Source organism: Hetaerina americana, unplaced genomic scaffold, assembly GCF_022747635.1.
Source record: "Hetaerina americana unplaced genomic scaffold, ioHetAmer1.1.p SCAF_3, whole genome shotgun sequence".
NCBI lineage: Eukaryota > Metazoa > Arthropoda > Insecta > Odonata > Calopterygidae > Hetaerina > Hetaerina americana.
In genome coordinates, this window is record NW_027286874.1 from 65554788 (window position 1) to 65579016 (window position 24229).

The 24229-nt window shown below is 35.4% G+C and overlaps 1 protein-coding gene across 3 annotated transcripts; it reads left to right on the forward strand.

Annotated features, from left to right (window-relative positions):
• Positions 1-2768: 2768 nt before the first annotated feature.
• On the forward strand, positions 2769-23010 carry Not10 (CCR4-NOT transcription complex subunit 10). Of its 3 annotated transcripts, XM_071588290.1 has the most exons (16): positions 2815-2826; positions 2999-3026; positions 3178-3744; positions 4050-4200; positions 5264-5475; positions 9949-10101; positions 10231-10337; positions 10978-11129; positions 11411-11613; positions 12039-12160; positions 13172-13419; positions 14863-15073; positions 17152-17450; positions 20358-20467; positions 22576-22654; positions 22735-23010. In XM_071588290.1, exons 2-16 carry the CDS (start codon positions 3000-3002, stop codon positions 22788-22790), a joined length of 2697 nt encoding a protein of 898 aa, XP_071444391.1. In that variant the 5' UTR covers positions 2815-2826; position 2999; the 3' UTR covers positions 22791-23010. The 3 variants fall into 3 exon arrangements, with proteins under 3 accessions (XP_071444392.1, XP_071444393.1, XP_071444391.1); XM_071588291.1 differs by having other exon boundaries at positions 2769-3026; positions 13172-13377; XM_071588292.1 differs by lacking the exons at positions 17152-17450; positions 20358-20467; positions 22576-22654; positions 22735-23010 and adding an exon at positions 15220-15518 and having other exon boundaries at positions 2769-3026.
• The last annotated feature ends 1219 nt before the right edge of the window (positions 23011-24229 follow it).

Genomic DNA, 24229 nt, shown 5'->3' on the forward strand with positions numbered 1-24229 from the left:
CACTGCTCGAACTATTCAATAGATATTTATAGAAATCATCCAGGAACGGATCTACACTTAACAATTTAGTTTTATATTCATATTAGATTTTATCGGTCGGTGTCTCGCCGTGGGTAAATGAAAAGAATATGGGGATCGGGATGCTGCGGTGGCTACAGCGGTACAGGCTTCCCACCATGAGGGCCCGGGTTCAAATTCTGGAGGCAACAAATATTTTTCAGCGATATCCCGATCCCTACTTGGGGTGCTTTTTGGAGAGCACTTTGAGTGTAACGACATCCGTCGGATGGGACGCTAAACTGCGGCCCCCCTGGCGCCTTCCGACAAGAGTTGGCTAATACCGACGTTGTGTTTCCCTCCACCCTTCCTTTCCCATCCATCCATGATGGCGCAAATGACCTTAGCTGTCGGTCGCCTCCAATAAAAAAATTACGAAAATAATGTTAAATAACTCCTTGTTTTTTTTAAACTTCAGTATTTTTAAATCAACTTCAAAATTTCAATTTATTTACAGAACCATCCGAAGGCGTCTTGGGCTACTATTTTCAAATCTTTTGCAAAGTGATAACTGCCGCGATATCTCTTCGTGCCTCATTGCAAATGGTCAGTAAGTAGTTTTTTGAGAGGATGTTATGACCCTCTTTGTCCTCCTATTGCCCCCTTTGTCCACCACTGAATCATCTGGATTTCAACCCTTCGCTCACTAAATATCATCAAATAAGATTTTTCAAAAAAATAATTAGGGTAGATTCGGTTGCAAGCTTCCCTGATGCGCTCAAATTGTGAAAAATGGCCAACAACACATGGCCAAACGCGGGCTAAGTAATAAGTAGTACATAAATAAAAAAATGACCTCTTACAATGAGAAATGACATAATTTGTCAACAAATAATATAGTCTTAGATCGAAAAATGTAGGTGTAATTCGGATGCGCAGTTCTTTAACTTTCAACTTTCCATAAACACCAAAAAAGTCAGGAAGAAGGATTATCATTCCAATAAAACCCCGATATACGATATGTGCAATAATTACTCAAAGGGGCTGCTAGGCATTCGTAATTGGTTTTATTTCATCTCATTTATTAGTGGTTCAGATAGGTTGATTACTCTTTATAGATTACTTTTCTTGGTCTGTTTCTAAATAGCTTATTTCAACTCGGGAACATTGGAAAACAAATTTGAAAACTAACACAATTGTAAAATAAATCTTTAGGAATCGCATTAACAGCAATGTAAAGAAAATCAAGTGTCACTTTCCACAAATTGTTCCCGCTTTAAAATTAGTTATTCCAAATGCATCATAAATGTTCAAAATATGCACAGTATTCGCCTCCTTCTAGCCCTTTCAATAGTATAGCAATAATAATAAAAAAACCATGAACACAGTAATCAACCCGAAGGTCGGTTTGGTAGGTGATGGTAGAGTTCACCCAGTACTAAGCCTGACGGCGTGTGAAATTCACACATCAGGGTAGGGGGGCCAGTTCCTTTCCCTGTGCCGGTTATGGTTTCCCAGGAAGGCCTGGTACCCGAAAAATCACATAGCTTGGGTTGAGCTGCATGTGCCCAGAGTGCTTGAGAATCGAACCCGGGACCTCCCGGTCAGTAGCCCAACGCTCTACCCCCTGGATTACCACATATAATAATAATGTAATAATAAAGCAATATTGCTGAGAGTATTTTTAATAGTAACTTTTGAACGGGGCATGAGAGTGACTTCGGTTTTATGGGGACCGAGACGAGGAAAATCAATCTACGTCGATATTCTTTTTGTTGTAGGAACAACCCTACCTTTAGTATTTAACCATAAGTATACTATGACTTACCAGTCTTTAGAACTTTGCTGGCACCGGAGCCCCCTCGAGAATATATCAAATTAGTGAACCCATTGGGGAAAGTGGGAAAACTTTCTACTAGTTCGGATGCTAATATACCTTCTTGAGAAATTGAAGCTCAGGAAACTTTACGAGCGATTATCTTTACACCATACTGTCATCAACCTGCCAGTGTTGAAACAATCCGTAAAGCACTTAGCTAATAACTTTCGTAGTAGATAAATACTCAAAAATCCTTGCGCATGGTGATAATTAAAAGGGGCATTAAGGCACTAAATAATCAAGAACAATAGACAGGGATACAACCTAAGGGAGTTGTCTTCAGTGCGTACGGAATAGATGTTGACTTGCCGCCGTAAAGGTAAACATGATGTTCAACTAAAACGAAAGAGAAGCTATCACAACTATAATTTATGCAACTTCATGGTGCATGTGGTTTATTTAGTGACATTCGTTTATTTTGAAATTCCCCTTATATGATAAAAAGATGGATACTTTTAATGAGTTTTTCATGCATATTACATTGTTTCCTAAATATCAATTAATTCTACCTTAAAATATAATTAGATTTTTGGCTCACCAAAAGTCCAAGTTTCGGACTTACAGGACTTCCTTTTAATCAATATCTCAACAAATCCAAATTTCAGTAAACAGAGGTGTTTTTAAAAAACAACTTCTAATGAGACTGTTTTGTGGAATTTTGCAAACATATTCTACTTCTTTGGCGTTCCGGCAATGTTTTGAGGTAGTAAATACGATATGATCTGATTGAAAATGGTACTTACACTTCAGCCACATTTCAAATGTGAGCGGTTAGAATGGATGCAACGTTAACCGTAGAGACATCTACCGGACACAGTGTTATCAGATCCTGCTCGTAAATCGTCTCCGAGATGCTGTTGTTTTCAAGGGCAAAATAATTGAAGATCGAAAATAATGGCTGTCATGAAAGTTTTTCAGAATCCTGGTAATTTCTATCATTGTGATCCGAGGTTCGAATAAAATGCAGACATTCAAATGTACCGGAAAGCATTTTATTATTTTGCAGCTGCGCAAGCCCTAAGTCAGGGTTTAATAATTTGTATATAAGAAGAATATTTAGATTTTGTGACACCTTTGCTTTGGTCATATGGATCTCTGATTATTTTTATTGTTTTACTTAAGGATGAAACTAAATTCATCAGGAACTAAGGTATGCCTCTCTCAGTTTCGTTCCTTTTGATGTCTAATTGCATTGTAATTTTATATTCTTAAAGCTTTCTTGAAGTTAAATAATGCCTCTTATTTTACTGTTGATAGTTGGTTTAAGTCTGCCTTACATGTTGTAATATTTTTAACGTTAGGTGAAACAACATGAGGCGGCGGAAAAAAGTGAAGAGGGGGCTGAAAAGTGGGCACTCTCTTCTGATCAGCCTGCTTCTAGCTCGCACGCTGCTACCGTTTCCAATTCGGCCTTAACTTCTGCCATATCATCATTTGCTTCACAATGTTCAGAGCAGGAAAGGCAATTTGCTCAGACGGCAATGATGGAATTTCGCCGAGGAAATTATTCTGCAGCTATATCGGCCTTAAGCCAGATGGAAAGTGGTGGCAGTTATACTTTGGGGACGCTTGCTTCTCAGGCTTCTGGTGGAGGTGGAACACAAACCGCGGCGAGGGCTAGTATGGACAAATCATCCGCCAGAGTGCCGGCAGGGGCTGTGGCTAGCAGCAGTTCTGGTTCGGCTACTGGTGGTAATGCAGCTGTTGGATCTAGTGGGGGGAACTTCTCTGGGACTCCTGGAGGAAATTCAGCTGTCAGGCCAATGGACTTTAAGATAGTACATAATAAAGCAGTTGCCGAATATTACCGTGGGGAGTTACGGAAGACGGACCAGTTTCGCAGAGCGTTAAACTCAGTTTGCAACGCGGTCAGTTCTTATATGCTGTATTTCGTTGAATGATTGAGAATTATTTGACATTAAGTTGATGATTTGTTCTCAGACTGTCGCGTTTGTCTAGCAAATTCTTTGCAAGACTGCAGTTACACTGAGAATTTCTTTCCGTCGTAATCCAGTGAAGTAAAGTTAATATTCTTAGTTAACCCACTTTCTTAGTTATGTAATGTTTTGGGAAAATATGGAACTCCGGGTTTTTATTTGGAATAGCCTTTAAATTATCCTTTGGTGGAATTTGATTTTCCACACTCTCCTCATCAGTTGATTTTTTCTTTCAGGCACACCTTAATATTGAGGACTTGGACTCCTTGGAAGGCCCCACACATTGTGTTATCTTCTTTAATCAGGCTGTGTTACTGTACCATATGAGGCAGTATTCAACGGCTATACGTATACTAAATGCCCTTCTACCTTACATTGAAGCAATGGGTAAGGCAGGGAACAATGAAATTGTGTTTCTAACTTAAAGCAACCGGTGAAATGCAATGTATATATATTTCTAATAATAAGGCATAATTACGGTAGCATTTTTATCATTTAGGTAAAAGATGTATTGCCTCTCTTGATTTTCACACGGTATTCAACTGATAATTACCTGCATGGAGAATGACCTCACAGTATGTGAATGACCTCACAATTGTATCTTAGTTGTATGTTCTCGTGTTCCTATGAGATTTGTCAACTTGTGTTAATATATAATTATCAGTAGGTATTCTTCATCCTATTATTAATTAAGAGAAATCAGATTAAACCAGTGATGCTTTTGCATCAACAGAACTACCATCATGAAATACTAAATATTAATGAATAGAAGCAATTTAATGGTGTAGCCTGCTTCATTCAGAATAATTTTTATACTTGTCCCTCTTTATCAATAAGTGTGGTTTCAAATTAAGAAATATGAATGCCTAAGTGTGATATACATTCTCCATTATCATCATATGATTATGAAGTTCTGTGGTATTTCTCCATTTTATTTATTTATTAAACTCCATGTTCCATTAGAGTTCATTTCAAGGATTAATTAATGATCTCATTTATAACAGTTAAAGAAAATTCAGTGCATGAATCTAGTACCACCTATATTATAGCTATGCATTGTGTCAATGCACTTCCTTTCTTAGATTAATTGTTGCCACTGTCAGCCAGTATTTTTTTTGTCCTAGATTATCACCAATTTTAATAAATAGCAGTGCATCTTATGAAACTTCTCTTGTGGCTAAAAATATTAATATTGTATTGTTAAAGAAATAAGTTTGTGAAAATCTTCCATGCACTTATTGGGTGGCCTCATCTGTTGACTATAACATCTAGCCTTAAGATATGTATTTTTCTTAATGCATGAATATTAGATTTTCATATATATGTGTAAAAAAACTTCATTGTTTTTATCTCCACTGTCTCTACCAAATCATTTTGTCACATTAGAAGTAGTAGCCTCAAACACCTTCGCTTGCTCTTTTTTTTATTGTTTTGATGTAATTTGTTCTAGACGAAAGCCTTGCACACCGAGTGATTCTACTCCTTGGGGAATTGCATCTCTGTGCTCATCGCCCTGATCGAGTTCTTTCATTGGTGGCATACGCAGACAGTCACTTTGCTCCACTGCCATCATCATCACCCCAGGGGCCACCCCCACTCACATCATCGCCCCTCCAACCCCCTACTTCAATCAGCAGTGGCAACACACCTAAGGATGGGAAGGTAAGTGAATGATCCTAGTTTGTAAGTAGGATGTTATATTCAAAACATTCAGAGAAATGCAGTGTTTTTATTCTCTAAGAGTTTTTTAATCCACATATTTATGCTAACACAGAGTAGCCAAACTCCATTTTTACTCGTTTTAAAATAGCATATCTTTAATATTATGGATTCCAGTCTTACACTTTAATTAGGTTTGCAGATCTGCTCATTGTCTTTTTTTTTGGGGTTTTTATCTTAGATTAGTATGTTGGTAAATAAACATATTACCTATCTCTTGAACGTATAATTACAAGGGTGTGAAGTAAATCTATATGTTCATGTCAATTTGTTTGATATTTTATTCTGCTGTTTGTAAATAATGTGTGATCCTCCCCAAAAGTTTGTTGTTCATAATGAAAACTTAGACTAACAGGCCAAAAGAGGCTTAGGATGTCATATTTATTCCACCCAATGGGCAAAACCCAATGTAACTGTTCAAATGGATAGCCATAATTAAAAATAACTGAATATTCATGTGCTGTATAGTCCATGATGTTATTTAAACTCCAATAATTCTATATTGCGCATTGAATATGTTACAATAAAATTAAATGCATTGTGTTACATACAAATAAAAATGTAGAAAATACATTATTTTTAATAATGAATATCCATATTTTCTAAAAATGTATGCTTGAAGCTATTTAGTTCACATGGAATCCATATTATTACCTTTAAAGTATCAGTAAAAAGGTTGAATAGTCCATCAAGAAGATCTGTTATCTGTTGTGCCGTTTAGTATGCATAGGCTAATCAACAGTTTTCCTGTACTGCTTCCACTTTTCCAATCAAGGAAAATATCCTTGTACTGGGTGCAGCTGTATAATTTGCTGATTTTAAACGGGACAGATGTCCAGTGTCAATATTACAGGCAGAGAATGATTGCCTTTGCACCAACGCATCATTCCAAAAATTTGCCTAAAAGTTTAAGTGATGGATGTTGTTGAAACTAAAGGTTTGTCCATGATAGACGATTATTTTTGAGCGGTCGTTTTTCCATAAATTTATTTGAAACCATTTAATATATTTTACCGGCGTTATTTTGTTACATTTTCACTAGCAGTTTTTATAATTTTAGTGAATACACTCTCATCAATTAGCTGATATTATAAAAGTTATCATTCAATAGTAATGAATCGAACAAAAGGAAATAAATGAGTCCATTTTTCACAGATGTGAAAATAATTGATTACAGGGGGAATAATTATTAAGATTTGTTTGCTTAGCTCTTTTCCGGTCGACATTCTCTTTCGGATTATTACTGCTCCTTGAGCTGGCAGACATCCTGTTTCCGAATGTGTCTGGATTATGAGGATCATATCCTTTCTTCTTCTAATAAGACTTTCATTTCATTTGACTCCTTTGTTCCTCATACAATTTCTGGGAACTCTGTTTCCAGGCTTTGGGACTACCTAGTAGATCTACTCATTTTACTCTCATGACGTTCTCGTTCGATTTCCAATCCAAATTTGTAGGACCCATACATTATATTACACTAAAACAAAATTTGTGCCTTTCCACTCCAGTTTTCTCAAGAATCTGTGAGAAAATTACAAAGTTCGTCCCTCTTTCAGCGTCCATCCTTGTCTAGCACTTTCCATCCGAACTCACCATTCACCACCTGCACCTGTACATTCTGAGACAAGTGCAGGCTCTGAATAAATCATGGATTCTTCCAGTCTACCTTTATAATCTGTAATATATTCATTAATTCTACTCGGTTTGCTCTATTTAATGCCTTTCTTAAATCTATGAAACAAACAAATTCATTCTGTGTATATGCACTCTTATATTCAATACTTTAATTTAACTATTTTTGTACTATTCATATTTTCAAATTATTGTTTTCCTTGCCCTGAGAATGTCATATTATCCATAAAATGAGCAAATGCATAAAAAATCTTCACTATGCAAATCATAAGTCATCAACTATGTACACTGCATTATTTTAATCACCGGTATCATATGATATATGAATCAGTGTGTCAGCTATACTTTGTTAATATTCGTCCTTCATGGAAAAAATGTATTCCAAGAGTGAAGCGTTTCATACACAAAAGTTCACTGTGGCAATATTTACCTAGTGGCCAAAATATTTGAAGTTTTCCACATATTTAATATTGGTTTTTAGACTTACATCTAAATTCTATTGCTATAGGGTTAATAGCTCCATATCCCAATTGCTTGTCTGAAAGGGTCAACACTTTCTGTGTCGTCATTCTTGCCCTAGTAAACAAGTTTGTCTTACACATATAATTGAATTCCGTGTATGTATTCACATAATCAAGGGTGAAAGAATATGATTGTAAGGTGAGGACAGATTTACCTGCCAGGAACAGCTCACAAGGTCAATGAATTTGCAAGGAACAGTTCACAAGGTATAAATTCAGGGCAATGAATACATATCGCAATATCTATTTTATAAACATTGCTTACTTATTGTAACTATGCAATTTCTTAGGTTCCCGTCTTAAAAACTCACTCAAACTGATCAAATGTTGATATAAAACCGTTCCATATAGCATTATAATCTAGGAAGTGTGTCATAAATGCATGGCAATTTATTTAAATCACATCTGTAGGTGCGCCCTGTCAAATGCCTAAAGGTCTTTCAATAATTACAGGATCTCAGTTGCCGAAAATAAAACTAGGAAAATCTGGAAAATTGTAATAGAATCAAAGCCTTCCAAAAATGTAAAATCTAATATCAAATTGTTGGATTTCCACAATAGCATTTTTATTAATGGCTTGCTTTCTGAACTGAATGAATTTTATCTCTCCCAGCAAACAGCTTTTAATCTCCCTTTTTATAACATGGTCCCACCAATTTCTAATGCCTGTAAATCATTATTTTTGTATCCTTGCTCTGATGCTGAATTAAGGTATACTTGTATCATACATAAACTAGGCAACAAGTTCACCTGCGGCTTCCGGTGGCATCCCAATTTTGATTATATATAAATCTTTCCTAGCAATTGAACGGCCGTTAACTTTCTTGGTTAATGAATCTCTTCGGTCTGGTGAGTTCCCTGCTCTACTTAAATCACCAAAATCATACCCCTGTTTAAGGGTAAAGGTAATAAACTACATATGAGTTTGTATTGGCCATTCTCCTTACTAAATCAGTTTGGTAAAATTTTTAAACAGTTTTTTACAATCGGCTAATATGCTGCTTGGAAGCCCACAATCTACTATCCACCTCTCAACATGGCTTAAGGAAATCAAGGGCTACTTCCACAGCCTCTTATCAAGTAGTCAATCGAATATTGTCTGATCTGGACAACAGATATGAGTCTGCAGCACTCTTCTTTGACTTCCCCAGGGCTTTTGACCATGTCAACCATCGCCTATTACTGTCAAAAACTCCCTAGCTTTGGCATAAGAGGTGTATCCTTTGATTGGATTAAGTTGTATTTAAGTGATAGACAATAATGTGTTTCCCTATGCAAAAATGGGATGAGATGTATCACCTCCCAACATTATCAAATCCAGTGTCCCCCACGGCTCTGTCCTGGAACCAGTTTTGGATGAAGTTAATATGGATTCTTCATTCCATTCAATTGATAGTGCATGTATATCTTTCTAATTTTATTACCTCAGTTAAATTTTTATCAGTCAGGAATATTATTGTGAGATCTGCTTTAACTAATCCATTCAATGAATACAGAGAATATTTGTATTAACACCGTAGTATATTAATTACCTTTCAAAAATAAACTTTTTTTAAATTAATATGTATTCTAATTTCTTTGTATGGACACATTAAGTGAGACCGTCTAGGAATATCAGTTTTAAATAATTAGTTAATTTTCATAATTTTGATACTTTGAATTTGGTGAAATATATTTCTTCTAGAAAATAAGAAACGCCCACTCCTGAAATGGAGTGGGTGCCGCAACCTGCTAGCAGTGTTTAATAATTTTTATTAAAAATATTTTAAATGACTTTGCACCCCTACATATCATTTGTGCACAATGGTGCTGCCATCTATTATCTTTTAAGTGAAAGACTTGATGCCGACTGTTTGTACATAAGGTTCCAAACAGATGCATCTTATCTTCCTTGCCTTAAAATATCATCACTGCTCTCTCCTCCATTATTCGAAGTTCTTTCGTTTGATTTTCCTTCATCTAAAGAGAACTGTTCTTTTAACACACCTTTGAGCTAGTTTCCAAATTTGGTTTTCTTCACTGTTGGCATTGTGTAGGTAATACTTTGTAAATACCATTAATTTAAACTAGAATGTATTTCACCCTTGTTGAATATCATTCTGGTGATACAAAATATGAATTCATGTGGATTGATGGTTTTTTTTTCATATTATCCAAATTTCTTTTGTTGTTCATAACTTGGTGTGGGGTATACACAAAAAATTAATTAAATCTTATGATCTCACAATATTGTTAGTTAAAAGTTAATCCTCTTCATTTTCAGGATTCTCAGTCAATAATTGGAGAAGGTATCAATGGAGGATGGGAATGGTTTAGATTAAAACTTTCTATGTTGAAGACTCGTGCATATCTGGCAACCCACGCTCTCAAATCTTGTAAAAGGGAGCTTAAGGCCATAATGACTTCAGGGGGAGTGGTAAGTATGGTCATTAAATGTACTAAATATTAATTTTAGTGGTGGACATTGTATAATTTAAAAGTGCCTTTTGAAATTACGTAATGAAATTATGAATCCACTGAAAAATTTGTGTTCTTAATATTATAGAGCCCTGCATCAGTATTCTTAAAAGGAAACTTGGAGTATCTACGTGGAAATTACAGGAAAGCTATCAAAGTCCTTAATTCAATACCACAGACAGATCAAACATTCAAGTGAGTTTTTGCTGGTACTATTGCACGTGACCTTATTTCTAAAAAGTCTGACATAATTGAGAATGTTTACCCCTGCATAATTCCTTATCATCAAAATTGATAAAAATGTTTAAAGATATGGATCATTTATTAAGGTTGAAGTAATATGTTCTCAAAAACATTCAATGTAATTAAACCTTTCTCTTATGTATATACCGTATACACGGTATATACATAAAACGTACGGTCATAAGATGCACAAGATACGCTGTGATTTTTTGGTTTAGAATCACCAAAAAATTCTTGAATCAGACTGAAAAGTATCAAAGTATTGCACTTTATGCGAATAAAATGGAATTGTGACATTTTAAAAAATAGTTACTATATAAACTAATAAATTCATCATCCCAAATCTCAGAAATTCGTCATCACCGTAGCTAAAATCATGTACTCAGTCATTTTTTCTGAAGTTGTCTCTATCCAAATACAAAATGTCATCTTTTTTCAACCTTGCTATGTGCTAATTCCACCTTATTTTCAATAATTTATGATGGCCTCTCTTTTAACATTCACGATCTCATAAACACTAGAAATCGACATGGCCAGAAACCAGTTAATTAAAAGTAAGTTGGATTAATTGTATTTTTTTTCCTTAATTTAGGGATACTGGAGAATCCTTGGCTGTAGCTTACTACAATGGTATGGCTTGCATCCATCAGTGTATGGGGAAACCAAACTTAGCTTGCCATTACTTAAATCGTGCAATGCAGGAGAATGATGCAGCGCTTTCATCATTACCTCAGCCTGAGCAAGGTATCCGTAGTACTTAATTGTTAGACATAAGGTATAAGTCAGAAGGAATTGTTTGAATGAGAATAATATATTACATTCCACTCAGGGCAAATTTTAAAAATAAAAATATATTGGAAATATTAACTTATTAAAACATACAATAATTCAAGAATTTTCTGCGTGTAATCCAGCATTTTTATACATTAACACCTTTATGAAGTTTTGCGGAGCAGTTTAACATTGTGTAATGATGTACTGATATTACCACAATTCCCTGATTATTATTTTTATTTTTATAACAGGTGAACGTCTCTCAGGGAGGCCCCTACACTGTCTATCTGGTGACCGCTCACCTTGGCTACTACATAACATGGGACTTTGTTTACTTCACTCCGGGCGACCTGTTCAAGCATTCGATTGTCTTGTTGCTGCGGTCCGTTTTCACCATGCCGACCCTCGATTATGGTTGAGGCTGGCTGAGTGCTGCATTGCTGCTCATCACCCTGTTAGTATCTCCCCACATTTAATACGAATATTTAATTCAAAATATTTCAAATTCATGTTAGAAATCATCGAGAAATTTCGGGACAGGGGATTGCGAAACATTTTAAATAAATTAAATGGATGTTGTCTGATCATTGGTAATGCTGCATTAAAATATTTCTTCCCAACCGCCTCTTTTGTAGAAAATTGAAATGATTATGTTTTCACACAAAAATCTTCAACAAAAAAAAAGATCAAATTGCAAATAAAGTGATTACAGTGAGTCGTCGCATAATTCTTTTGATATGGTGGCATTATTTTTGTACATCCTCGGCTGTAGTTTTAAGGGAATTCAAATTATGTTTTCAATCACAGAATTTGGATTTCATTTGTATTTTTATGTGTGCGTCACTTGCTTTAACATTTATTGGTTTTCCATGGCATCAGGGTAATGAAGCTGATTTTGACCTGTCAGCCAGGAGGAAGGATTTAGTACAAGGTGTAGTGGGTGCTCCTCCTCATCGGAAGATTGTTCTTACGTCTCATCTTTCCAAAGATGATAAGTACAGGTAAGTCTTTACTCTCTGTTTAATTATGCAGGTAGTGTGAGTTGTATAAACAGTGCCATACATGTAATAAATAAAAGTATTGCCAGCTATGATATTACTCTGTGATCAGACTTATTAGTTGAGTTGTAATTTTGAACTTAAGTTACACCAAGGGCACTCATTATGTTAATGAATATTTTTGGCTATGTTAAAGGTTTAAGTTAAGAATAGTGTGCAAAAGTGTATTGAGTGGATGTTTTTGATGAATTAAAATGAAAAAACAAGTAACAAAACGAAAATGGAAGTAGGAGTATAAAGTGGATGATGTCTGATCATTGGTAATGCTCTACTAAAATATTTCTTCTCGATCAAATCTTTTGTAGAAAGTGAAATGAATTTTGTTTTCACGTAAAAATCTTTCACCAGATAAAGTGTATTGAGTGGAGGTTTTTGATGAATTAAAATAAAAAGGCAAGTCATTGTCTTGTGGCTTGCTTTTGTCACTTTTGAACTCACCAGATAATTAGGGCTAGTTGAATCTCACCACATGCTGTTAAAGTTATTTTAGGTTGACATGTAATTCAGGATTTAAACTTTTATAAATAATTGAACTTGCAAAAAGTAATATTTCCCCATGGTGACTGTGTCATTCAAATTTGTTTGCCACAAAGTATCAAAATAATTGCAAAAATTAGTTCTTCTGATTTTTTATTTCAAATAAATATGTATTAGTTCACCGAATACAAATTATGAAATTGTTTGAGGAGACACTTATGAACTCTGACAGCCACTTGGAAGTTCAGAAATCATTTAATCTGAGGGAATTTTTTGTAGAAATAGTATGCTCTGTGGCATGGAATCCTGAGGAAAAGAGATTGAAATGTTGGAGAAAGTCTCAAAAGCCATTACTCATGTAGTCATTGTACCGGAATGTTCATGTGATTGTGTACTTTACTTGTTCAAAAGTGCAAATGTTTCAGTACTCTCCCAGTCAAATGATGGTGAAAATGTAACATTTCACATCCTGTTTAGTTGTGATGGCCAGTCATCAGCCATCCCAGTACCCTCATTGGAGTTCGCTTCTCTGTGCCTGAGGAATTCTCTCCAGCTGATCCTTCCAAATGCACAAATTCCATCTCCTTCAGCACCATCAGCAGTGGAGGAAGATGGAAACATGCCTGGGAAAGGGCAGAAGACTGGAGGTTCCTCTGGACAACCAGAAGAGGGATCAGACAAAAGTACAAACAACTCCCATCCTCGTCTTGTTCCAATACCTGAAGGTGCCATTTGCTTTGATTTCTTTTGAAGTTTTTTTAAGGCAGTAGATAAATTCTCTCTAGTAACCTTCAATATGATGGCTTATTAGTCTTTTGATCAGCACACTGTAGCGTAAACAGGATTGAATACTAGAGGTTTTATGTTAATCATTGAAAAAGCAAATATTTGTTGTTGTTTTCTGGGTATTATTCAACATTAACATAATTTAATGATAAATTATTAATAAATGTTTTCAATGCATAGAAAAGCCAATAATAATAAGTTAGGACTATTCAAAGTTTGGCAACCAAAAGCAGCAAAATTAAGTAATTAGCTACTGAATTGATTTTTGGAAACAAAATGACATAATATTTACCAGGTCCTACAGTCAAACTGGAAGACAAAAACTAATTTATAAATTGGGTGGGTGAAGAGAAGAAGTTACCTGGGGAAGTCCAAAAATGACAGATTAAGTGAACGGAAGAAATATTGAATGGTCCTGGTATGTTAAAGGCTGTGATAGAAGAGAGTATATTGGGAAATCAGGATGGAGGAAGAAAAAGAGCAAGCTTTTTGAGCAGCAGGAAGACAGACAGAAGTCGTGTAGAAATTAATAAAGGAATAGGAATTTCTAACATCACGTAGAAATATTAGTCATAATCCACCGTCCAAAATCTATCTTTAAAATGGGAAGAGTGATGGTTGAAGTGAAATCACACTTGTATGCTGCTGTATTTTGAACTTCACATTTTTAGGGAAAATTTAAATGTGCTGAAATTGAGTTAGTGTCTTTTCCTTCCACCTTAGTAACTGATCAATTGATTGCATGCATAAAATTATGGTGCACATTTGGAGTCCCCAGATAATTAGAGGTAGTTGAATCTCACCGCATGCTGTTAAAGTTATTGTAGGTAGGCATGTAATTCAGAATTTAAACTTTTACAAATAATTTAACGGGCAAAAAGTGATATTTTCTCATGGTGACTGTGTTATTCAATTTTTTTTGCCACAATTTATCAAAATCATTGCAAAGATTAGTTCTTCTGATTTTTTATTTCAAATAAATATGTATTGGTTTACCAAATACAAATAATGGAATTGTTTTAGGAGCCACTTTTAAACTCTGGCAGCCACTTGGAAGTTCAGAAATCATTTAATCTGTGGGAATTTTTTTGCAGAAATTGTGTTCTCTGTGGCATGGAATCCTGAGAAAAAGAGATTGAAATGTTGGAGAAAGTCTTAAAATAAAACAATTGTTTTGTGCTCATTCCTACATTATATCCTTTTTTTATTTGTGCCAATAAGTGTGATGTAAAGTAATGTCAACTAAAAATAATCATTACTCTAAATATGTCTTGGGGAAGGTTACGAATTAATAAGTTTTTTCAAATGCTTTCTGACTCTGCTGCTGTTTTTTAAGTATTTTCAATGGCTTTGTCATCTTGTATATCATTATTGCATTTTAGGTTCTTCCATTAATAGTAGTATTGTGGGAGGAGGGAATGGCAATGGCATGTCATCTGGAATGGGTGGGTCATACGCAGGTGACCTGGGTGCTCTACAGTGTTCAATACTTGCTGCTTCTGCATATGTTTCACTTTGCCTTGGAGATTGTACAATTGCATTGACTCATGCACAAAGTCTTCTTGCGCAGCCAAGACTTTCGGGAGCCCACAGGTGAGGAACTATGATTTGTTTTAAAAACTTAAATTTTTTTTTGTAAACTTTAATTTGCTTCAAAAAGTAGAAACTGTTAGTAAATATATTCATAGTATGCTAATTATTTAAAAGAACAAGAGAATAGCTGAATATTTTTTCCTCAGGAAGCTAAACCAATCATGTAGCAAAGAAAAAAAGCTGGTGAAGAAGGAAAAATGACTGGTGAAGGATGAATTTAAAAAGATTGTGCTAATGCAGATTCATATTCATCATATGTCACCGATCAAAATAATGTGGTGTAGATAATTGATGACTTTTTTATTGTGTAGTAAAACTATGTATTTGCTCACCTTGAAGGAGAATATGGAATTCTCAGGGCTAATGAATGCATGGGAAATGTTGATCAGAAAGTATGTTGTTCAGAAATGTTCAAATGAAAGCATTAAATACTGTTGACAACTTTTGATTTGGTGTATTTAATAACATTGAAGAAAGCCCAGGAATTTCAAACTTGCATGTTTCAGAAATTACGTTGGAGTTTAAAAGTATATAATTATCATGAAATGATTGTGATTTTAATAAAATTTTGAGGTGCTAGGGAGATAGAGGCATTAATAATCTGCCAAATGGACGATCCATGTATAGGTAATCGAGAGTTTACTGCATATATTTTCTCTTTTAAATGGAGGCATGTATGCCTATTTACTTTAGGATCTAGAGTGGTCCATAAAGTATAAAACTACATACATAATATCAATTTCCAGCCAAGGAAATCATTAGGTATTTTTGGTATCTAGGTTACAAATATCTTGATATTAAGATATCTTCCTTGTATATATACTTGTTGTTTTTGTTTGGCTAGAGCTTAATGGTAAGAACAATTCAATGAGATTTTTTTTGTTTTAACAAACATGGACATATCATAGAGCTGTAACAAACTTCCTGAATCCTCCTCTGAACCTAGTTGTGGTTTTCTTGGTTTTTTTGTGGATGAATGTCTCTCAAATTAGTGAAAGAACAATGGAAGTATCTGATCCCTTAGGGTTGTTTGGAGTTCTCTCTGCTTGTCCAAAAGATAATGGGGGTGTAACATAATATTATAAGCAGATTATTTGTGTCTATCACAGGCAACCATGGGCCATTCATTGTAGGCTAAACCACAGTTAGTGCTAAGCATTAATATTGATATGCAAATACATTAGAGAATATATTAAAGTGCTACCTCATAGCAATAACAAGTTTCATCATATTCCTTTGAATGACCAACGTACTGACTGAATATAATCACAGTTTTGGTGCTTAAATTCCAGTAACCATCTTTTAGTTTTTACAGAAATAGTAATTTGTTTCTTAGGACTGACTTTTAAGTTAAATGGATTTGTTACTTAAAAAGAATAATGTTATATTGCCTGTTTTAGAATAATCAAGCAATGAATGATCTTGCCGCCCAATGATAATCTAAAAGTAAGTACAAAATGCAATTGTTCTTCACACGGTTGCATGCAAGAGTCTCCCCAGTGGAGTCCAGCTGTGATTGTGAATGATACATTGCCTCAGTAGTGGGTGTCCACACAGGTGCTCAGATGTTTCCCATTGCACTTCCCCTCATTCTCTTCCATTGTAGTAGCAGATTAGGTTGATGAGAGCAGGATGGATAGTACTAATTGGTTACTTACACTGGAAAACCTATCATTCAGGTGAATGGGTGGTCAAATGTCTGCATCATACAGATAGAAACATCCTAAAAACATGTCTAGTGTCCATTTACAGTCCTGTTTAATTATCCCACTATCTCAGGAAAGTGCAGGCTTTGTTTTCCTTTGTTTGTCCTGTAGCAGTAATGGGTTACTTAAGAAGCAAGTGAATATTAACTTCCTGATAGGAGTGTCAGTGGTGCCTCCCATGTTTGTTAGGTATTAGAAAATTAATGTATAATTGATATAGGATTTTGTAGGATAATTTGATGCCTAAATGTAGGGATATTGCAGCATTTGGTGTAGGTAAAAAAATGGTTTTGCTGAGGTTTTAAGTTTTTTAAGAGATAATATGACCTGTGTATTTTGTCATGAATTCATTCCTCAGAATTTTATTTTCAGACTACTTGGGCATTTATATGCTGCCGAGGCCCTAATATTGCTGGACAGACTTTCTGAAGCTGTCTCTCATCTGAACCCGGAAAATGTTTGGGACATATCTCTCACAGTACCTGCAGCTCCTTTTGAAGGGGTCACACTCATTGGGTCAGATGGAGATACAAGAGAAGAAACGTCTGCTGGAAACAAGGGAGTAGACTCTATGCCTCCTCCCACCTCTGTACCTTCATCAACTTCAGCAACTATATCATCGTCTACTCCAAGTTCAACGGCAAGTAGTGAAAATGGCCGCATTCTTAAAGGTAATTCATTTTATGTATTATATATAAGAATGGAGGGCTGAAATTACAGTCACAAGGAGTTCCTTCCTTCTCTTCTTATAGAAAGGTGGCTTGACCACCGAAAATTCCAAAACTTGAGTTTCTTTTCTTTTTTGTGTGTTTCTGTGTTTTTATTTTTGTTCTCTAGTGCTAACTTGATGCACATTATTATTCATCTCCGTGAGACTTTCACCTTTAAGCTTTCGGCCTTCTTCAGGTAGGATTGGATGGTCTTGGGTGGAATGAATGCAAGGGCTGGGGTGGGGAAAGTACTAGGTGTGATGGGAATGGGTAAGGAAAGTGGTAAGGATCTAGTGGTGATGGTTGAGCCCTGAAAATTCAAAACATCAGAATGCTGATATGTACATGGATTCACAAGTTCTCACCTCAATATTAGTGACTGAATCGGGTGGGGATTCTAGGATGGTTAGGAAGAAACACTGGTCGAAGGAAATATTGTGGTAATTTGTGATAGAAGGGATAAGAAGAGAGTGAGGCAGAATTACAGGAATAATGGTTATTGTTCATGGGAATGACAAGGGGGTAAGCATTCACCTGTGTAGAAAGACTAGAATTGATTGTATGTCAGAAGATATATTACATTTTTGGGGAGGCAGTTAGCGTGGGAGTGAGGTGGGGAGGGGATGTGGGGAGCAGATCTGATAAGTGGACATAGTTTACATCGGGGGCAGTTGCAAATTTGGGAAAGATAAGGAAATTTGTCAGAGGATGGGGGGCGCAAAAGGGTTGGTGGATCTCAGAATGTTTCTGATTGTAAATTTATTTAAATATGCTTTGGCATGGATAATTGAGCATTTACTGTATGTTGACCAATCTTAGGTGAGGAAAGGGTAGGGGACCGAGATGATCGGGTGTGAGTTCTGGGCCAGGAGTGGAGGAGAGGGTTGGGAGCTAGGACCAAGTCTTAGTGGGTTGATACGAATGTAAATCAGGGAACTCATAGAGGAATCCACTGGGGTTTGAGTGTACCAAGCAGAAGGAATTCAGATTCAGAAGGGCCTGTTAAGTTATGAGTAGAGATATGGGACTCAAGAGTGTTTAGTACGAGAGGTAATGTGGGTCGATGATGAAAATGCTATTGTCTATAATAAATGGGGGTATCAACAAGAGAAGGAGAAAACAGAAAAAGATTATCATTGGCAAGCTTTTTCTTGCATTGGCTCTTCTTAATCTCCAGCTACTCTAGTGCGTCCATCCTCTGTCCTTTCCTTTCTTCAGGGTGAATTTCTGGAATTTCCAGTCATGGTAATGATGATTAGTGGCTGGAACTACTGGAACCTCTGAAAGGCCATCTCAAGTGGACCATGTGCCACAGTCCATGAAAGCCAGAGGACCTCGTTTTTACTGAGCTACCACGTTCTCCATTGATTAATATGTATTCACTTATGGAAGAGCAGTAGCAATTGCTGGTGGATAATAACTGAAGATTATTGTGCCCAAAACCTTTAACTCTACTTATCCTTGTATGTAAGTCCAAATCAATGTGGCTGTCTTTTCTGATAGATATATCTATAAATGTTGTTAAATGAGTGTAATAATTTATGATAAGTTCGGCAAAAGAATTGGCATGAATTCTATTTTGGTAATATTACATACATATTAATCTTAACTGCTGATGTTTTTTTATGTCACAAATTGATTTATTTTGCATTGAGATTTCATTCCCAAAATGAGCCTTGGAAACTGCAGGTAATTAATTAGCAGTAGTTTTAAATATCTTAATTTTTTAATCAGGGTGAATGGAATGGATGATTAAATGAAGGATATATTGAATAAAAATAATAGGAATAATGCATACATACTAAAAGATGTTTACGAAACATATAATGTGGCCACATTAGCCCAAAATTTAGAGGTATCCAATTATCATTTATTGTCAAATATCCACCAGTGCCTTCCACTCAGTTAACAATGATACCCTGAATTCTGCTGTACAGTCAATCTTAAATTTTTAAATTTGGCATTCAGCTTGAAATACCAAAGAGCTTGACATATCATTACCCTTAACAATAGTAAGTTCAATGGAGTGGGGTTTCACTCCTCTGTAAAAGTAGTCTCAGCCATCACAAATATCTAAAAAAAGGCAAATAATGTTAATCAATTATAGAAATAGATTTTTCTATGATGATTATGCTGAGAAAGTGATTTATGATTGCTGTTTTTTAAGAAAAATATGCAGTAGATTTTGTTGAGTTCCACAAATCACAAATTATTAAAATGTACAGTCTTAATAAATTATATTGTAGATTACAATTTGCATTGTTTTCATTATGCTAAAATCCATATTTTTCATATGAAAAAAATGTTGTCAAAAGTACTGAGACTCAATGTTAGTACAGCTGTAACTGTTTTAGAAATTTTATTTGAGGCATTTGTTGTTTAATATTTTAGCCAAATATAGTGTGTTCACCTTTTATTTTTGCATGTATTGACAATGGCATCAATAGCAACTGTAAGTCATGGAAATTCCATTGTAATTAACAAATCTCTCTCTTGGATGAATTTCTGTTTCAACCATCCTTGGGCATTTCCTCTTGTGAAACCTTACATGTCAACAAATGTATCACTCCAAATTGTTTATTCCCTTCATTTCCAAAAAACTGAGGCTCTTCTAAATCAATGTTTGGCTAAAAAAGATAAATTACAATTGAAAGTTAACTTAAATATTATCTCTTTGTGGTCATGAGAGTTCCTTTAATTATTTAATTTTTTCTAAGTGTTCAATTCTATGAAAAGCTGTCGTCCTCCATCAAAGATACTTTTCATCTTGCTTGTTAGTCATGTTTCTTTAGGGAAGGGAAGGTTATTATAATATTTTGAATAATAATAAATTATTATAATATTTTGATGATATTTTTATATTTTCAGCCTGGTTCCCAGCAACACTTGCAACAGCCCGAGTGGTGATGCAGTACAATCTTGCTGTGGCGTTTGCTATTCGAGGGGAACTGGAGAAGGCTGCAGAAACTCTAAAACAGGTCAGTAACTTAAACAAGGAGTGGGACTCTTACAGGTTACTCAAATTTAAATGATCAAGTTGCTTCTAAAAATTATTGGCTCCTATATTTAGTAGTTATCATTTGCGTAATGGGAGACTCAGGGACAGCTTGTATTGATGAATCGAAACGAGAATTTAATTTTGCTTTCACCATCTGAAACCAATCACTTAACTGATGTTAAAAACAAAAGCAAATCATTTTGTAACTTTTGATTTTTGAGTAAATGTTCAATGGTGGAAGGGCTTCTGTGCTCTGATGACCCCTAGAGCTGTTCTGGCAGGAGCAGTAATCTTTCCTCCCTTTGCATTAACAGAATTTAAAACAATTAAGGCCAAAAGGGTAGACAATATCCCTAGGGAATTACTTTGAGGTTTAGGAAAAGGTAGGGGGAAAAGTTTTATGGACTAATTCATAGCGTTTATGAGGGAGGGTGGCCAACGTTACCTGTATTTTTCAACATGCATGTGGAGTAAATGGTAAAAAAGACATGGGAAAAACTGGAGGTAGGAATGGAAGTTGGTGGACAAATAATAAAATAAGTTAGGTATGATGATGATCAAACCTAACTGATTACATATCAGACTATATAAAATACCTTTTCCCCTAGTGTGATCAGATAATGCTATTCTGATCCATTATCATTTGTTGGAAAAATGACTTCTTGAATCTATTTGTTTTACACTTAATCTCTCCAATTATAGTTACACTAGCTCTCATACAGTAGTATGATGAGGCTAATAGTACATTTTCAGCACCATTGCTAAAGAGACGTCCTTTCAATTTATGCAAGAAACTTAATCATGTCACTTGATTATTAGTTGCTAACGCAAATGACATTGCTGACCTGAAGCTATTTTCCATTGGAAAATTCAAGAATCCTTGATAATTTAAAAATTTTCAAGACCTCACCAACAACCCATGTGGCCAATGCAAAGACATGGATGACAATCAAATAGCTTTTAAGGACAAATTCATCCCTTTGATGCAAAGATGGCTTAAAAAAACAATTGTTGTCATTGGACAAGTGTCTTGCACATCCAATGATATTGAAATTACAGTAAATTAAATTGGTATTCTTGCCGGTTAATTGCCCTAACCAGCTGCCTCGAAGTTGTTGTAATTCATGCATTTAAGTTGAACTAACTACAGATTTTTGTCAGGAATGTATTGTCTCATTGCATTGAGAGATATCTGGAGACTTAAAATTTGTGTTCATAGTGCTCTAAATTTTATATCTAGGCCTTTTAAGGCCTTGATATAAAATTTGTGGCACTATGGGTCAAATAACATGAAGGAAGTGGCAATTTTGCTTCCATTTCCTGCTAATAATACTTACCCTCGAGTTTCATTTTCCTGCAATTTACATTGTTTTCCTTGTTTCCTAGAAAAGTGTGAAAGAGGAGTTTTAATGTGCAACTTTAATGGCATTATGTTGTTAAAGGCACTATATTTTCTCATAATTGTTGAATTTAGTGTTATCTGAATGTGTTCACGGTAATATACATAATTAAAAATTCAGTGGGTAATTTAAGGTCTTAGACTGGTTAGGAAAGCTAACATGTTTGGCAATGTTATAATGAGAAAAGTCTCCATGTGAGATTCAGGGACTGCCATTTCCTCATTCATTGGGTAATTTTTGTAAGTCCTTGCCGTCATGGTATCCTCCGTAAGCATCACCTTAAGTACTTCCCTCACTTTATGGCATTATGAAGAGACTTTAAGTGGTAGTGCCCATCAGCTGGTAGCATAAACTATACTCTTTTAGTGACATTAGTTAGTAGTAGGCTAATAGCAATTCTGTGTAACCTTCCATTCACCTTTCTCTGTATTTTGTGTTCTCATTATTCACATTGCTTATTTCACAATACGTAAGTGACGTAATAGCAGTCATATACCTTCTACATCCTCTCCCACAGAAACTATGTAATTTTCTTCTAATGCTGAATGAGTATTATCTTTACCCCATAATTCATTTCTTCATCGATCTATATTTCTTCAATGGCTTACGTCTTAACTTTCCTCAGCATATTCCACCCCTGAATACCTGTTTTTTTATCACATAGTATCTCATGCTTTGTTTATTTTAGGTTTGGAAATCAAAAGGACCTGGCTGTGATGTACCTATTCATGTCATAATGCTTGCTCTTTATATAGAATTACAACTTGGTGAGTAGACACTATTACTTGAAGTAATTTTTAGGTTAATTTTGTACTCTGCCACTAATAGATATTTCTTTCTCCATTAGGGCATGCTGATGTGTCACGATCATTGATCAAGCAACATTCACCCCAATATCGTTGAACATTAAGTGAAACATGAGCTCATAGAAGTCTGATTTGTCTTTAAAGGTGTCCACTGTGAATGCTATTTTGTTATGTATAGAGATGCATGGAAAGTAGGCATTCCATAAAATGCCATTTGAGGAGTCAATTTTGGATGTATAACGGTGTAATAAAAATTGTTTCTTATTTCAGATATTGTATTTACATTCATATTTGAAATAAAATAATTGTATGCTGCATGTTAATGTTTTCACTGCTCCAATCTCAGGCAGAAATTCCCAGAAACTGCTGGATATGCTACGACAGTTACACCTCGGTAATGCCAGGATGCCTTGGTAGCTTAACTGGCTGAAGCATTCAGCTGGACATCCAAGGGATCCGGGTTCAAATCCCAATCCTGGCGAATGATTTTTTCTCTCTGATATTGCTGCATTGTGATGCTCAGACAGAAATGTTGTATAACTGAGAATTCCCACAGGGTTTAGCAAAGATAAAACTATAGAGTGAAGGTAAAAACTAAATCATTCTACATATCTCATTTTTAACGTAGATGGTTGATTTTCTTTGGACAACACTCTTTCTGAGGCCAGTGTTGCACCATTTTACCCACACAGCCTCTCCCTCTATTTAGGGGAGTGGGGGGAGCTTTGTAATGAGTTTAAATCAGCATGTGCATAAGACAACAAATGACAAGGCAATGAAAGCATGCTACTTTGTAACTTTTTATGTGGATGTCATCAAATCTCAAGTGACTGAGTGAAGTCACTGCAAATGGTAACACTGCTGGAAAGTTACTGAGATTTGTCATCAACTATCCAGCATGACTTGTCAACTCCATATCAATCATCCAAAAGATGAGTTGATCTTGCAGTCTCTGAAGGAATTCATTGAGACAACAATTAAGTTAGGAGCAACCCTGATGAAGATATTCTTTTGACTACTCAAGGGCATACTAATTCAGAGTATTACTTCAGGTGATGCCTGAGGAACTACTCATATTTCAGATAAATGTCCTTTGAGGGAAATTAGTGGGCTGGTGAGGGATGTGTGGGTTATAAAAGCATGTAGTCTGGATGTACTGTATAACCTGACACGGGTGAAATAAGTTTACAATGTTGGTTTGGTCATCTTGACAGAATGAATGAATGTCAAGTCACCAAACATATATGAGAGATGTAGAGAGGAAGGAGCATACTGAGAAAGTCATTGGTGAGTGTGGTTCAAGAGACCCCCAAAGCAAAGAAAAATAATAATTTAATTTGTCCCAGGACATCATAATATACATAGAGGAATATCATAAGTCTTCATAAATTTGTGTGATGAAACAGTAATGCATTGTGACTGGTAAAAGAAGTATGTAAGGACAGGGGAGTATGGAAGAAATTAGTGTGTTTAGTTTCCTTCAATAACCTTAAAAAAATAATCAGGCTACACTGTATATTGCCTTACTGTAAGGGG

Bases quoted from the DNA above. Each gene is read 5' to 3' on its own strand.
- Not10 (XM_071588290.1), top strand. From the start codon at position 3,000: ATGAAACTAAATTCATCAGGAACTAAG. The intron at 10,102-10,230 runs GTAAGTATGGTC...TTAATATTATAG, and splicing joins TAATGACTTCAGGGGGAGTG to AGCCCTGCATCAGTATTCTT. The intron at 20,468-22,575 runs GTCAGTAACTTA...TGTTTATTTTAG, and splicing joins CTGCAGAAACTCTAAAACAG to GTTTGGAAATCAAAAGGACC.